At 48.0% G+C, this 16,601-nt stretch overlaps 1 protein-coding gene across 2 annotated transcripts; it reads right to left on the bottom strand.

Annotated features, from left to right (window-relative positions):
• Positions 1 to 8,606: 8,606 nt before the first annotated feature.
• On the bottom strand, positions 8,607 to 15,984 carry KRT2 (keratin 2). Of its 2 annotated transcripts, XM_016201103.2 has the most exons (10): positions 15,415 to 15,984; positions 14,259 to 14,473; positions 13,843 to 13,903; positions 12,918 to 13,013; positions 12,106 to 12,270; positions 11,674 to 11,799; positions 10,639 to 10,859; positions 9,470 to 9,504; positions 9,189 to 9,377; positions 8,607 to 9,134 (listed from the first exon to the last, which is right to left on the bottom strand). In XM_016201103.2, exons 1-10 carry the CDS (start codon positions 15,982 to 15,984, stop codon positions 8,923 to 8,925), a joined length of 1,890 nt encoding a protein of 629 aa, XP_016056589.1. In that variant the 3' UTR covers positions 8,607 to 8,922. The 2 variants fall into 2 exon arrangements, with proteins under 2 accessions (XP_016056589.1, XP_016056587.1); XM_016201101.2 differs by having other exon boundaries at positions 8,607 to 9,377.
• Between the last annotated feature and the right edge of the window lie 617 nt (positions 15,985 to 16,601).

Raw genomic sequence — 16,601 nt, 5'->3', positions numbered from 1 at the left:
CTACAGTGGATTTCCTGAGGGGTCTACCTCCCCTCACGGAGACTCTGCCCCCTGAGCTGAAGCCAGACACGGTCACACTGGGAGTGGAGACTGTACTTGACACCACCACTGTGGGGAGACAGAGGGAGTATTAGAGCAGCTGTGGGCATCCTTACATGCCTTCTAGGTTGCTGAACATGCATCTCACACACAGCACTCAGGGGCATCTCCCTGAAGTGTACCATAAAGGAACATTGGCTCCCACACCATCCATCCATCTGGGTCATCTCTCCACCATGGAACTCAGGGGTCTTGACTGCCTGGAGGTGAGCATGGAACCCTAGATGCAAAGGGAACTTTGGAACTTTCTACTCAAATCCCTCCATAAGGCCACAAGACATAGGGCCATAAGATAAAAAGTGGCTGTCTAAGACCACACAGCCAGCGTCCGCAGAGTGAGGCTCCCCAGGCTGCTGCCATGGGCCAAGCCTCCAGCCACGCTGGGGCAGATGCTCCTGCTCTCACCAGGACTAACGAGACTCCAACTACTGTAACCTCCCCTCCCAGCGTAACCTTGGCAGTGCTGGCTGCTCTCTTGGACCGACAGCGAGCTCCCTGCCCATGTCCAGCACCCTCCTGGCAGAATGGCTGAGCCACTGCTGAACCTTCCACTCTGGCCCTTCAAGCCATAGACCCGCCTGCTCATGGTGACTCAGGGGAGAGAGTGACACCGAGAAGATGGGAAGGGGCGTCTCAGTGTTTCTCTGCTGGAGCTCGGATGGCTCCCCTATATATTTCCTGGAGTTGGCAGCGGGCCAAGGATAGGATCATGGGTTTGTCTCCCATAAACTAAAAGTGACAAGAAAATAAATAGCACCATCTACTTGGGAAATATATCAAATAATTGTTGCTTAGTTAGCAGGGTTTGTTTATTATTATTTATCAACTATCAGCTGACCTCAGTAACATGAGGTGTATGCATTTATACCCAAAAAGCTCTCAGGGTGTTTTTTGATATTGTTCATATTTCAACATTTTTAATTTCTAACAGAGTGGTATTGAAACTCACGATAGATCTTCTAGAAGCTTTAGGAGAATGACACTGATGAATTAGAAATAGTTATCGAGAAAGAATGGTGATTCAGAGAGACCCGTTCAGTCGGGTTTTCTATGGTTGGTGGGACTTCCTTTGGCCTCCTACAAAAAAAAAATTTCCCCCAAAACTAATGACCAAAAAAGAATAGGAAATGGTTAAGTAAATCAAGTCCATCAATGGACATAGTTAATAAAAATTATGGTTACAGGGTTTGTTTATGCAACATAAAAATCATTGGTTTTAACTTTAAGTGAGAAAAGGAGAAATCAAAATTGAGTAATCGGGCCCGGCCGGGCGTGGCTCAGTGGTTGAGTGCCGACCTAGGATCCAGGCGATCGGGGTTCGATTCCCGGTGGGGGCATATGCCCCAGTTGTGGGCTCAATCAATGACTCTCTCATCATTGATGTTTCTATCTCTCTCTCTCTCCCTCTCCTTTCCTCTCTCTGAAATCAATAAAGATATAAAAAAAAAAAAAAAATTGAGTAGTTGATGTGACCACTAAGCCCAAGGCGGGGAATAGGTTTGCAATAGGGCTGGAGGTCAACTATGGGCATAGCTATTTTCTTTTTGAAAACTGACTAAAGCTAAATATTTTAGAAAAATATGTTCAAAAAATATATATCAAAGTGTTAACAATAGTTGTTTTATGTGATAGTTGATTTTTTAATTTCCTATTTTCCCAAGTTTAAAATCATCAGCAGACACTGCCTCCATGACAGGAGCAGTGGAGCCCTGTGGGGCTGCCAGCTCCTCCGAGGGAAGTGAGAGCAGCCCTTCCTCCAGCAGCTCAGACGGCCAAGGACCCCGGTCCCCTCCTTCGGTCCCTCCCTAGCTACCAGGGCGGCTTCCTGAGAGAATGCTCCGGCCTCAGGCTCGTCTCCTCTCACTTAGGTCAGGAAAACGCGGGGCCCACACTGACTAGCAGTCCCACCTCGGACCCTTAATCTTCGTCTTCCACCTGAGACTGCGTGTGGCCGCAGTCACTGTGCACAGCTGTGTACACACGTGCCCTGGCGGGGCGGGGCCGCTCTCTCAGTGGGTCTCCCCTTCCAGACCAAGCAGAGAAGCTGCGATGTCCCCCCTCCTGTAATCTTGTGCCCTCCCTGCCCAGCCAGGCCTCAGTGTGAGCACCTCCGTCCCATCACTGGGAGGAGATCCAGGGAGAGGACGAAAACAGGGGGGTGCGGTGGAAATGGTTTGCGACGCAAGGTCACAGCCTTGATTTTTTATTCCAGCTTCACCACTTCCTAGTTTTGTAGGTGTTGACTCTTTGGACTCAGTTTTGTTGTCTGTCAAATAGGGCGATAATGACACCTGTCCTTGCTGCTTAACCAGGGTGTTATATAAGCCATTCGAGGAATGAAAATAAATGTTCATTTTTACCATTGGTATTTTGCAAAGATAAATGTTTCAGCACGCGTCTTTTTCTGGCAGCAATCTCATTTAATCCTCACAACAGCTCTACGATTATTCTCATTTTTTGGAAGTGAAAACTGAGGTTCAGAAGATTAAGTGGTTTGCCCAAAGGATGCAATTCATTTAGTAGTAGAGGTAGGATTTGAATCAAGGCTGACTGATCCTAGAATTTAATACATAAATATTGAATTGAATCAGATATTGAATCCATAAATACTGAGTAGACGTGGATTGGGAGCCCTGCCGGGGTGGTGAGCCTTGGGCATGTTTAGGGGGAAACTGGGAGCAGGAGCAGAAGGTAGTCCTTATAGAGACACTGGGGGAGCCCCACTTGATGTGAGGGCTGGGAAGGAGGGGGCCTGAGATGGGTCACAGGAGACAAGAAGGGTAAAAGTGAGACAAAGGTGGGAAGACAGGCCAAGTCAAGGCTGAAGGGAGTAACTATGACAAAAGTGGCAGGAGGAGGGACTGTGGGTTCCTAAGCGAGGCAGAATATGACTGTGCAACACTCTTTATTTTTTCCCTTTTCCTTCATAGGTTTTCATTTCAGGAGAAAATATTTGTGACCTTTAGGCAGGTAAAGATATCTTAGATAGGACACCAGAAGCCCAAAATATTTTGAAGTGTTGATAAACTGGAATTCATCAACATTAAAACCTTTCGCTCTTTGCAAGATGAGGAAAATGAAAGGATGAGCTGAGCACTGGGAAAAATATTTCCAATATTTGAGAAAGGACTGGCATCCAGAATACATAAAAGACTCCAGCAATTCACCAAGTCAAGACACCCAATAAAAATCTGTACAAGATTTCAACAGACCTTCCCCAAAAGATGTACAAATGTCCAATAAGCACAAGATGTTGAACGTCACTAACCATCAGAAAAAATGTTATCGAAACCACAATGAGACAACATACACATCCATTAGAATGTCAAAGACTGGCAATACCTGTTGGAGAGGAGGTGGGGCAGTTGGAACTCCCCTGCATTGCTGGGGAAATGTGAAACCATGCACTCCTCTGTCCAGGAGTGGGTATTCTGGGTAAGTGTATATTGAACTTTATAACAAAATGCCAAATTGTTTTCCAAAGTGTCTGTAAAAGTTTGCATTTCCAACAGCAATGCCTGAGAGTTCCAGTTGTTCCACGTCCTCTCTAACACTTGGTATTGTTTGTTTTAGACATTCTAATAGATTGTAGTGGTATCTCATTGTGGCTTCAATTTGCATTTCCCTAGTGACTAATGCTGTTGAGCATTTTTTCATGCGTCTATTTGCCATCTCTCTCTCCTCTGAAAAAGTGTCTGTTCAAATCTTTAGCCCATTTTTATTCATTTGCTTGTTTTCTTACTGGTGAGTTTTGAGAATTCTTTATATATTCTAGATACAAGTCCATTCTAGATACAAGTCCTTTATCAGATATGTGTTTTGCAAATATTTTCTCCCAGGCTGTGCTTTTTTAAAAATTTTCTTTACAGTGTCTTTCACAGAGGAGAAGTTTTTAATCTTGATAAAGTTTAGTTTTTAATCTTTTTTTCTTATGGTTCATGTGCCTAACCCAAGGTCACAAAGCATTTCTGTTATTGTTTCTTCTAGAATGTAGTCTGTTTCACCAATATATGTATCTATCCTTTAACCACCACCATACTACATTTTTCTTTTTTTAATTCTCACCTGAGGACATGCTTAGAGGGAGGAAGGGAGGGGGAGAGAGAGAGAGACAGACAGACAGACAGACATCAATGTCGGATGATTGTTGCCTTCCATAAGTGCCCTAACTGGGGATCAAATCCACAACCCAGGCATGTGCCCTGACTGGGAATCAAACTAGCAACCTTTCGGTGAACAGGACGGTGCTCAACCAACTGAGCCAGGCCAGCTGGGCCAACACCATACTATCTTGATTACTATAATAAGTCCTGAAATCAAGTAGTCTTGTGCGGAACCGGAGACGGTCACCTTAGGGAAAGACCAAGAGGCACTCGGAGGCTCGGGGTTCAGGAGGTTTATTCTACGCCGGCGGGCCCAGAGGAGTCCAAGTGCAAAGCCTGAGCCCCGAACACAACCGGGCAAGGAGTTATCTACCGCACACGCTCCCGCCTACGCTGAGGTAGGAGGCGGGCTAACCTATCTAGTTTGGCGCACACAGGAAAGTGGCGGGGTGCGGGAAGGGGAAGTGCGGGGTGGGGGGGACCACTGTAGGCCATTTTAGTCTGAGTCCTCCAATATTTTTTTCAAATTATTTTGGGCTTGGCAGCGTGGCTCAGCAGTTGAGCATCAACCTAGGATCCGGGGGATCGCTGTTCGATTCCCGGTCAGGGCACATGCCCGGGTTGGGGGCTCGATCCCCAGTCGGGGGCGTGCAGGAGGCAGCTGATCAATGACTCTCTCACCATTGATGTTTCTCTCTCTCTCTCTCCCTCTCCCTTCCTCACTCTGAAATCAATAAAGACATATTTTTTAAAAAATTATTTTGGTTAGTCCAGGTACTTTGCATTTCTGTGTACATTTTGAATAACTTATCAACTTCTGCAAAAAAAAAAAAAAAAAAATCTTGCTGTGATTTTTATTGCAATTTCATCAAACATATAGATGAATTTGGGAAGAACTGACATCTTAACAATATGATTCTTCCAACCCATGAACATGGTATATCTCTCCATCAACTTAGGTGTATGTTGTCGTTTTTAATTTCTTTCATTACTTTTTTTTTTAGTTTTTAACATATAGATGATACACAAATTTTTTACTTATATATCTAAGAATGTTATGCTTTCTTGGTGCCATTGTAAATGACACTGCTTTATTAATTTTAATTTCCAACTGTTTATTACTAGTTTGTAGCCTTAACCTTGCTAAGCACACAAGTTAGTTCTACTAGATTTTGTGTAGAATCTTTGGGATCTTTACATGGACAATCACATCATATATGAATCAAGTCAGTTTTATTTCCTCCTCCCAACCTATACGTTTTTATTTCTTTGTCTTGCATTATTGCATACTTAGGAATTCTAGTATGATACTAAATAGGAGTAGTAACAGCAGGTGTCCTTGCCTGTTCCCAATCTTAAGGGAAAAGCACTAAGGCTGTTGGAACCAAAAATGTGAATTTTAAATGAGGTTCCCAGGTGATTTTAATGCACCACTTCTACTCCCAGAGTAGCTCTTGTATTAATAGTTATCTGCAAATTTCTCATCCATCCCCTAACTGGAGTGTAAACTCCCTATGGGATGCAGCATCTTAGGAGTGTTGGTACCCTCAAAATAGCCAAAGGCAGTGCCTTGCCCACAGTCGCTGTCCAACAGACAAACACTGAACTAGAATGAAATGGGATGAGGGCCTCCTCTCTACTTGCTAGACAGGATGCTGCCCAATTCACAAATCGTTTAATAAAGCTAATTAGATCTTCAAATTTTAAAATATTTTAATTAAATACATCAAATGAAATGAAATAGGATGAAAACAACACAGAGCTTCAGGTTCTCACACCCATCCACACACTGTGTCTCTAAGCCTCTCTCCTGACTCTGTGTCCCAAATCCCCCACTTGTCGGGGAGGTTCATCGAATGAGCGTACCCAGCAGCACAGACAAGGGTTTTTTCATCAGAGCCTGGGGGGAAACACAGAGACAACCTCATTCCATCTTCTTTAACTGATGCAGAAATCAGCCTTGGGAGAAGAAATGATTAGTGTACTGTCCCACAATCATTCCCCCCAAGATGAAGATCAGCGTTTAAGTCCCCCGACTCCCAGTGCAAGGCCTTCCCCACTTCACAGCAAGCCTGTGCTCTCCATTCAACAGGGCTTCCTGGAGGAGGTGAGCTGTCCAAGAACTCTCATTTAAGATGACAGGGAAGAAAGACTTTAGTGATGGGGCGGAAAGAGGCTGATTTTAATTCATACTAGACTCCCAGGCAGAGAAAGGGAGGGAACCACAGGAGGGATATATTCTGCAACATCATCAGAATATAAATATTTAGCCCAGTTACCTATGGAAATAGAGCTCATAAAACCTTATGCTTGCATCCATCTATTTTTTGAAACCCGGAACCTTACAAGTTAATTACCAGATTTGGGAGAAGATGGGCAGAGGCCCGGAGGGAGGGGCATGACCCAGATTCCGGACTAGCCTCCTGCGAGTCTTAGAAGGGAAAGGAGAATCTCTTCCTTGAACTGGCTCCTCACTCCATTACCAGCTTACAGCCAGATTTCTTTCCAGCCTCAGGCCTGTATCTCCACATTAACCTACATAGCTAATTTTGCTCAGAGTTTGACATGAAAGTAACATGTGTCTGAGAAGATCTGAAAACAAGGGTTGTGCTCCAGGTGGGGTAGGAGTGAGGAGCTGTGAGCCATAGGAAACTCACACTACTGAGAGTCTCAGGAATTCAAGTAGTTAGGAATAAAATCTTCCCCCTTACCTGCCTCAGCTTCTTTGCCCTCAGAAAGTTATCAAAGGGCTCACCATCCCTGAAGCCTCCAACAGTGCATGAGTCAGGGGTGGAGGCCTGGTTCTATGCCACCTGGCATCTTACCTGTTTTCTGACCTAAATCTGAGGTTCAAATTCTCTCACTGCTAAAACTCCCTTCCAGCCCTAAGTGTCTGGGATGCTAGTCCCTGTTTAAGGCCATGTTCATGTTTACATGATACATATAACCTAAAACAGCCCGGCCTCTCGCATTTCTTCCCAGTCTATGACCTTGTGTCCCCAGACCTCTCCCACCTGACCAAGGGCCCTTCTCTGAGCACCAGATCACCCTAGAATAGTCAGCTTCATGTATTGTCACCTTGCCACCTGCAGCCTTCAGAGCTTTTTCTGCCCGGCACCCTCACAGCTGGGGCTGGCTGGTCTGGGGACAGGTGAAGCCACTTATTGCCTATTGATGCCTCCCACTGCATTTCTCAAAAACATCTCTACAACCTCTAGGAACAGGAAGAGGCTCTCAGACTCAACAAAGGCCTCACCGAGGTTTTGAAGCTGGAGTAGAATTAGAGAAAAGAATCCCTCAGTATTTTTTTCTGAGCTGTTTTAAGCCACATCTGTTGCATCTGACCCAACCTAAGCTACCAGCTCCCATTTGTGCAACTCTGGTCAGTCTAATATCAACTCCAAGGGCCCATCCCACCTGCCCAGCCATTCCTAAGCTCCCCAGAAGGTCCCGGTCAGGTGATAAGGCCTTTGAGGGGAGAGGGCTGAGATCATCTTCACACTTACAGGAGAGGCCACCCTGCTTGGGATATCCAGGGACAGAGGCTCCCAGAGGGCTCTGGATGAGCAGAGAAAAGAAGGGCCCATTATCTGCTGAATGTATTGAGAGACTTCTTTGATGGGGGGGTGGTCTGTGAAAACAGCAGTGTCTTATTTTGGAATTCACTTTATAGTCCCAGAGACTTCCCCAGATAGTCTCCTTAGCCTTGTTGAGAGCCTCCTACTAGATATGGGACTGGAGGACACAGAGAGCCCAGGACCTTGGTCAGGCCGAGGCAACTCTGCTTGGAGCCTCAGAGCTGCAGTCAGCCTTAATGGGAGCTGGGTGCTCAGCTGCTTTGCCCCAAGGAGGAGGGGCCTCAGATCAGAGCTTTTGTCAGAAAGGGTAGGAGTTTGGGGGCAGCCTATGGGAAATGCTCAAGAAGAGTGGCTGTTTCTGGAAAAGAGAATTTTTCACAAATCCCCCTGTCGATTTCCTGGCAATATGACAGTCCCCATGCCTGACTAACACCTTTTTGAGAACATCACACTCACCCCCTGACTCCAGGGCTAGCCCTTCTTCATCACCATTTGTTAAAGGCTTCCAGAAGGAAGAATCCCTGGGCTTTTCCCAGCCATGCTGCCTCAGGCAACACGGCCCTCCTCCAGGAAGCCTCGCTCTTACCATTCCCAAATCTCTCCATTTTCTGGTGTCTGAAGTCAGACAGCAGTGAGTAATAGCTCCTGGCTACCCACTCTGCCAAGGCTTGACAAGAAACACACATCACATGCTGTGAATTGCAAATGAAGTTTATTGTGCAGACACCAAGACCACAGCACGTTAGATGCAAAGCCAGCAAGGCAGGCTATATACACAGACACAGGTTTCCCTGGGGGCACTGCCAGAGGAAAGGCGCAGGCTTTGAAGTGGGGTGCTCAACAGAATACTTATTGGGGTGGGAGGAGGACCCCCTAGTGGGCAATGCAAAGAGGGCCCGGGAATGGGGCCAGGGCTGAAAGCACACACCTAGGCAATGCAGATTCTTCCCCAGGGGACAGAGGGTGTCACTGGCTTCAACTAATTTGTTTGGAGAGGAGATATTTCAAAAATTCTATGTGGGCATCCCTTTCCCCCAAAATGCTATCAGAGGCGGATGACAAGGTTTGCTTTGCTGTCATTAGATGTACAGAGACAAGCTTCTACATTCTGGAGTGGGAGAATCAAGAGGAGGGCTCCATGTTTATCTAAAAGAGAAGCTCACATTGGAAGAGTAACCTTCACCAGAGCCAAACTTCTCAGAGCCGGAACCTCCCCCTCCCTTTTTAGAGCCACCTCCAGAGCCATATCCCCCTCCAGAGCCTCCTCTAGAGCCTCCTCCAGAGCCGTAACCTCCTCCAGAGCCAGAGCCTCCTCGGGAGCCTCCTCCAGAGCCATATCCTCCTCCAGAGCCTCCTCTGGAGCCTCCTCCAGAACCATATCCTCCTCCAGAGCCTCCTCTGGAGCCGCCGCCAGAGCCGTAGCCCCCTCCGCCGCCACTTCTAGAGCCGGACCCTCGGCCTCCAGAGCCGTAACTGCCGCTTCCAGAGCTGAAGCCGCCGCCGCCGCCTCCGGAACCAGATCCTCTACCTCCAGAACCATGGCCTCCATAGCCGGCCTTGGATGCCACGTTTGAGGAAACAGTGCTGCTTGTCACAGCTGCAGAGAGAGATGGTGTTACCGCAGAAAGTTCTGGCTGCCTCAGCCTGCCTCAGCCGACACACCACCCATAGGACCACCCTTCAACTTACACACAGTCACGTTGCTGCTGAGGTCTCCAGACATCCTGTAGGAGAGAGAGAGAAAAGAATCAGGGCAGAGCACTCAGGTCTGCACACATGTTGTTTCCCAAGTGCCACCTGCAAATGCGCAGGGAACCTCTGACATCAGCCCCCAGAGCCCTAAAGAGCCCCCCCTCTTCTGTGCTGCAACCAGCACAGAAGAGATGCAGCCAGATCAGAGATGCAACCAGCCGCCCGTTTCCACACTGCCTGGCATCACAACCCATCTGAGTTTTCTGCTCTGATAAAAATGATCAAAAGGCAAATTTGCTTTTGACTTTGCACCCCATTTTTGTATTTAAATCCATCTTAGGGAGTCCAATATTCAAAATCCAAGTCACATCAGAAATTTTGAAATGAGGCCTCACTGTGTGAATGTTCATTTCAGAATGAACTGCAGCTCTGTACAGCCTCCCTGTCCCACCCTCTTGCCCCACCCTCCTCTGCTTCACCTGAAATCTTTCCCACTGCTTCTGCAAGCTGGGGAGAGGAGGCCTGGCCGCACAGACAGGCTCAGAACAGCCCGAGCCAAGCAGCTCCCTCTCTGTCATACTGGCTTGCTGGGGGCCCAGGGCAGCTTTCCCCTTCTAGTTGCTTATGACCAGATTAAATCACTAGGGGGGCTAATAACACAGACCAACTTTTTCAAACACATTGGAGAGAAAGGTTTCCTTTTGGGGAGGTTAACAAATGGTTGTGTTTACCCCTCCAGAAACCTGCAAAGAATTAAGTCTGGCTCCTGCTCTGAGTGAGCATGCCCCAGCCATTCTGCCCTTTCAATCCACCGTCTCCCCATTCCAAGCCACAATGCACCCCACAGACCCAGAAAGCAAGGTTTCAAACTGTCTAGGACGAACCTGTTTTCAAAGCATTTTGTTTTCTCTTTCAGAAAAGGCCACAATTAACTTATTGCTTAGCTTCGTTTAACTTACTCTGCCTCCTTAGTCATTCCACATCGATAAATCTACCACTGTAAAATAATGCTTTATGTCCTGAATCTCTGCTTGGACATAAGCAGAGCTCTCAGCCGTCAGAAAGCCCTGTTTCATCTTGCTTTCCCTGCCTTTGCCTCCAGCCGTGGCTCTAAGAGAGAAGGGAGGGCGAACTAGGGTCCTTTCTGCCCTCCCAGAGCCCCTCACCTGCACTCCTCGCCCTCCAGCAGCTTCCTGTAGGTGGCAATTTCCACGTCCAGAGCCAGCTTGGTGTTCATGAGTTCCTGGTAGTCACGCAGCAACCGGGCCAGGTCCTCTCTGGCCTGCTGCAGGGCCTCCTCCAGGTCAGTGAGCTTGTTCTTGGCGTCTTTGATGGCATGCTCTCCCCTCTGCTCAGCATCTGCAATGGAGTCTTGCACATTCTTACACTAGAACGGAAAGAGAAAAGGTTTCTTTAGAGAATGGAGTCTGCCTGGCAGAAAGGGAACAGAAGCGTTTAGGGTGTGGAAAGCCAGAAACACTGGCGCTAGAAGTGTTGGCCTACCTTGGAGTTAATGCAAGCTGCAAACAACTGTGCTAAGACTTGCTGCTGTCTCTGGGGCACTGTCTTCCCAAGTGACCTTTGACTGGACCCTTATGAATTCCCCATAAAGACCTTTGATCCTCACGCCACAGGGCCAGAATTGTTATCCCGTTTTATACTTGCAAATGGAAACATCTGATGTAGCCTGCTTCACCAATTCTGCTGTTTATGGAAGAGATTCTGTGTCCCACATGACCTCTTCCAAAGCTAATGTCCAACCCTGTGCCAGCTCCCTGCAACACCCACTGCCCCTCCACCACGCAGCGGCTGCGCTCAGGGCTGTGCTGCAGTGGGAAGCTGTGGCTGCAATCCACGCAAGTCCAAAGACCTCTTGCTTTATTTGTAATTATTCCCTTTCACTAGCGTAAGCAATCAAAAAGTGGACACGATTTTTCTCTGCACTATTCCTTGCTTTAGAATGCCTCTTAAGCCACTGTAAAAATTGTTATAAGCCTTAAATTATGTTAAACCCCAAGGCATTTGGGATGGGCATAAGCTAGATTAGAGCATCTCAGTTTCTCTCTCTCTCTCTCCCTCCCTCTCTCTCTCTCATACACACACACACATGCACACACACACACACCTATACACAGCCCCCACCCCACCCCAAGCCCTGCTCAACCAGTGCAGTTGCACCAGTCCCCAGGGCCACGCCCCACCTGCTTCTTCACGTGGTCGATCTCCCCTTTTAGTCTCTGGATCATGCGGTTCAGCTCGTTGATCTCCATCTTGATCTCTTTCATGCTGTCTCCGTGTTTCCCAGCAGTGACCTGGAGCTCCTCATACTGTATGGAAGAGAAAGACGGTTGCAACTGGGAGGAAACTTGGCTTGAGTCAGGGAAAGTCTGATACTGTCCAGGGAGGGTCAACCAAGCCAGGTGTCATGGCTGCATTGGTGGGAGGCGGGGAACCATCTACACCCCCAGAAGGACTCAGCGCCAATCTCGATTGAGGGCATGTGAGGTACTGTGGACACTTTTTCTGGGGAACGATGCCTAACTTCTATTAGATAAAAATGCCAACAATTCTTATTGTACAGTTTCAGGCTGATTAGGAAAAGCTCTGGCTCTCCCCAAGCTCCTAGTACTTGCCTTGCTCTGGTACAGGGCCTCGGCCTCAGCCTTGCTCTTGTAGGCAATCTCCTCATACTGGCTCTGGACCTCAGCAATGATGCTCTGCAGGTCCAGGTTGCGGTTGTTGTCCATGGACAGAACGACATTGGTGTCGGTGATGGTCTGGTGTGTCTGGTTCAGCTCCTGCAACATACAGGAAGTCTGGCCATGGCTCCCTGCCCAGTGGGGCAGCACCCCTTCCCTGATGTTTGGGAAATACACAGAGTTTCAGACTCAGCACTGCATGGGATTTAAAGTGCCATAGCCACCATTCCTGGGCCCCTGCCAAGGTTGTCTTGAGAATTGTGGGAGAGGGTTCTGTACTTCTGAGCTCCTAGTTAACGGCCTTCACCATTTATGCAGCTCTGATTAGTGCCCCCAGAAAGAAGCTGGTGGATGGAAAATGCCTTAAATTTTACTTTCTGCTTCAGGAATCATATATGTTTACTCGGGCAAGGAGCAGGGAGGTGTGTTACATTTAACCTCTGAAGTATACTAGACATAGGAATGGGAACAGGACAGGTCTTTTCCTAAAGGGAGCTGGATATCAGGGAATGGAGTAAGGGGAAGTGGCCCTAGTCTTTCTTGAGCCTTACTTCCTGTGACATCAGAGAAAGTTTCTTTTCTCTAAGACCTACACCATAGAAACCCCTTAGCAGCCTGGAATGATGGCAAGTTGAAGTCAGCCAGTCCATAAACCCCACCTATATCTCCTTTTCACCAATTGGGAAGGACTTTCCTTTGGTGGGAAGGGTGGGAAGCAAGGTTCTATCCAGGAGCAGCCTCCTTACCGCATCAAAGAGGACTTTCATGAACTCAAGCTCCTGGTTCAGCACGTCTACCTTGGCCTGCAGCTCCACCTTGGCCATGTAGGTATTGTCCACATCCTGTAAGAAAGGTAAGGGGCCTCTGGTGAAACTCATGCCCCCCACTCATTCACCAACCATGCAGCACTCTGGGTATGGGCCCCACCCTCTCTCTGCTCTCCACTCCGCCCAGTCCCTGTTAACTGCTCTCCAATATCCCAGGCACCTCCAGATGAGCGATGTTCTCATGGGACCTCGTAGGGCATGGAGTCTACTATGCCCCTCTCCTGGGGGCTCCATGCCCATGTTCACTATCACACCCCCTGAGACCATCAGAGCTTTGATGAGACCAAGCTTTGTCGACCATTCTCCCCTTGCTTGATACACTGTGGAACATAATGGCCTCTGTGGTTTTTAACAGTCCTCAACTCTCCCATCTTGTCTGTCCATCCCAACCTCTCCTGAATTTCTCTGGATTTCATACCAAAGTCTCTGTAGGAACCAGGCCTCTGTAAAAACCCACATTTTTGCGTTCTAGCTCAAACCTCTGTCAGCACCACCGACAGCCTCTTTCAGCAGGCATTCTAAGGGAGGTCCCATTCTTTCCTCAGCTCTCTAGAAGAATTAAGTGCTCTCTGTGTTTGCATCTTTCATGATCCAATATAGGTCCTAAGAAAGTTACTGATGCAAAGGGCTCTAGCAAATGGCACAACATCTTTGAAATTGTGTCCAGAAGCTTGAACTACAGAAACGCTTTTATTTCCAAGAGAACCAGTGATGGACACACCTCCCCCCCTTCCCTGGCCACTGCTCTCTTCACTCAGAGCTGTTCCCCAGCCTGTCCGTTCAGACACAGCAGGCTTCTGAGGCACCCCCATTCCCACCCCAGCCATGACATTCTCTTGCTCACCTTTTTAAGTGTCACAAAATCATTCTCAGCAGCTGTGCGCTTGTTGATTTCATCCTCATACCTGTTGGGACCCAAAGGACATAACTGTTAGATTAGTTCTATTGTCTATGCCTTTTTCTAGTGGATTCACCAAAAATACTCTGTTTTCTTGGAATATTAAGTACTCTTTTAATTGTCTATACTGAAACTATGATATCTTAAATGAGGATGCTTTCCTGTAAGTTGACTCTCAAACCTGTAAAAAAAGATGATTTCGAAAGCCCTAAATGTCTTCCTCACAAGAAACTGGCAAAGATCTCGATGCCTCTCCCCTTTGTCACCACAAGTGCAACCTGGAGATGAGTGGCTTGCCAGGGGGATAATCAAGTGGCTCAGATCAATATTTATCTCCACTCAGTCTTTACTCTGCCACCTACCTCTTCTTATAATCCTCAACAAGATCCTGCATGTTGTTCAGCTCTGAATCTTGTGATGTCCTTTCCGCAGAGAGCGAATCCACATATTTCTTCAGTTGGCCGATGTACGCCTGAAAGATGGGGTCCAGGTTGGTGGAACGGGTGCTGACATTAATTTGCTGCAGCAGCTCCCATTTGGTCTGCAACACCTGGTTCTGCTGCTCCAGGAACCGCACCTGTCATGACCAGAAGGAAAAGACATGAGCTCTGGGTTGCTCTGCTCCGGGACCTGGACAAGTCTACACCGCTTCACCCTCCCGAGCTGGAGGCCATAACCTGCCAGACAGCACTTATGAGCTCCCTGCCTCCACACTGGGAAAGCTCTACAGACTCTTAATACTACACCCAGAATTCTCCATGCACAGAACTCTCTTTTCCTACTTCACCATCCACTGGTCTGTCTGCAGACTACAGGCCATTTCCCTTCCAACCTAGTTGAATTCCCAGCAAAGGTCCCATAAATTCTGGGGAAAACCAAAAGCAGGCATCCACTGGCACCGCTCCTAAGGGCGATGAGTGTGAGAGCACAGGAAGGCAGGGCTCCTCCGTCTAGTTTTTAAGAGCCTTGTAAATTCCTTAGACAGGTTCAACTGCCTTGAAATAGAAGAAAACCTTATAACACCTCAAAGTGACACCAATAAAGATTTTATGGGTCTCAAAACTGAGAATGTTTTTCTTCAAGGCAGGAATTCCATTCATCCCCAAGCAGATATTTCAGATTCAGCTTCCCAGAATTTAATAGAGTAATAACTCCTAGGAAAGGAAAGACGGTCTCAGAAGAAGAGACCAATCCCGTCCAGAACCTGCTGTCACATAGCCTGAACCCATCAGTCCATTAGTTATCTATATCACCTTTTCTGTGATTTTCAGAATTTTCCATAAATATTCATTTAGGCAAAAACAAAGCCAGAAACACAAATAACTCTTAAATGCAGACTGTTATGGAAGATGTAGCCCACGAAGGAGCATCTTTCCCATTGGGACAATGCTAATAGCCCAGGCTTGTAAGGCTACACTGATGGCTCCTGAAAGAAACAAATCTCTGATTTGCTTTTCAGTTAGCACTGGAAGCCCGGGCATCCCAAGCAGCGGGTGGTCCCAGCTTCTCGTGACTCACCTTGTCGATAAAGGTAGCAAATTTGTTGTTGAGAGTTTTTATCTGCTCCCGCTCCTGAGACTTCACATTCTGGATCTCGGGGTCAACTTTCACATTGAGAGGCTGCAGGAGGCTCTGGTTGATGGAGACTTCATGGATGCCTCCACCAGGGTATCCTCCAGGCCCAAAGCCACCAGGCCCCCCAAAACCTCCAAAGCCACCGCCACCTCCCATGCGGCCTCCACCAAAGCCGCCTCCTCCAAAACCGCCGCCTCCGAAGCCGCTGCCACCTCCGAAGCCACCTCCGAAGCCACCTCCTCTGCCACCAAATCCACCACCGGAGCCAAAGCCTCCACCTCCTCTGGCCACACTAATGGAGATGCTCTTGGTCCCTCCAAGGCCAACAAGGCTCCGGCTGCCAAAGCCGCCTCCACCGAAGCCCCCTCCGCCACCGCCATGGCGGCTCAAGCAGGAGAAGCTGGTGCCTGACCTCCGGCTCCCACCAGAGATCACAGCTGAGCCACTGCTGAAGCCCCGGAATCCTCCTCCACCTCCTGATCTTCGAGATTTGCACGTGATCTGACAACTCATGATGCCTTTGCCCAGCAAGGAAAGTTGAAGGTCCCTGAGAAGAGTTAAGGCTGGAGACACAACTCTGCTATAGGGAGACTGTCAGGGTCCCCTTTTATTCTGCTAACTAGGTGCTGGGTGTGCATGGGTGTGGGCCCACTTATGCATGGGTTTGGTCTGCCTGGAAGCTATTCCTGGTGTGTGATTATCAAGCTAATAGCCATTAAAAATCTACAATCAGCCCCATCCCAGAACTTGCTTTGATTGCAAACTTCTCCTGTTTATCTAGGCATCTGTCATGCAATTTGATTTTTGTAAAATCATCAGAAGAGGAGATCAGAATGTGGGTTTCTCAATCTGAAAGGGACCTCCTGCAGAATGCTGCTCCCTGCCCTGGACCAACCCAAGGGAGGCCAGCTACCACTCGGGCCTGTGCAGGCTCGCCACCCCCGTTCAGCTGGTAAGGGAGGTAACAGGTTTAGAGGCTATGGGAGCCCCCTCAATACCAGGGTTAGAGTTCTCCTTGCTTTTCCCTCTGCCCCAGCAAGTGCCTTTGCATGTGATGTGGGGAAATAAGCATCCTCTCACAGAAAGAAGTTAGCCTAGGATACAGCAAAAGAGTTGTCGTTCTTCAAACT

This window comes from Miniopterus natalensis, chromosome 2 (genome assembly GCF_054644295.1).
Source record: "Miniopterus natalensis isolate mMinNat1 chromosome 2, mMinNat1.hap1, whole genome shotgun sequence".
NCBI lineage: Eukaryota > Metazoa > Chordata > Mammalia > Chiroptera > Miniopteridae > Miniopterus > Miniopterus natalensis.
This window is presented reverse-complemented; position numbering and strand designations above follow the sequence as displayed.

Coding starts and splice junctions, on each gene's coding strand:
- KRT2 (XM_016201101.2), bottom strand. CDS start 15,984: ATGAGTTGTCAGATCACGTGCAAATCTCGAAGATCAGGAGGTGGAGGA. Junction 13,904..14,258: donor GTTGAGGATTATAAGAAGAG/GTAGGTGGCAGA, acceptor GGGTCCCAACAG/GTATGAGGATGAAATCAACA. Junction 9,378..9,469: donor CAGCAGCAACGTGACTGTGT/GTAAGTTGAAGG, acceptor CTCTCTCTGCAG/CTGTGACAAGCAGCACTGTT.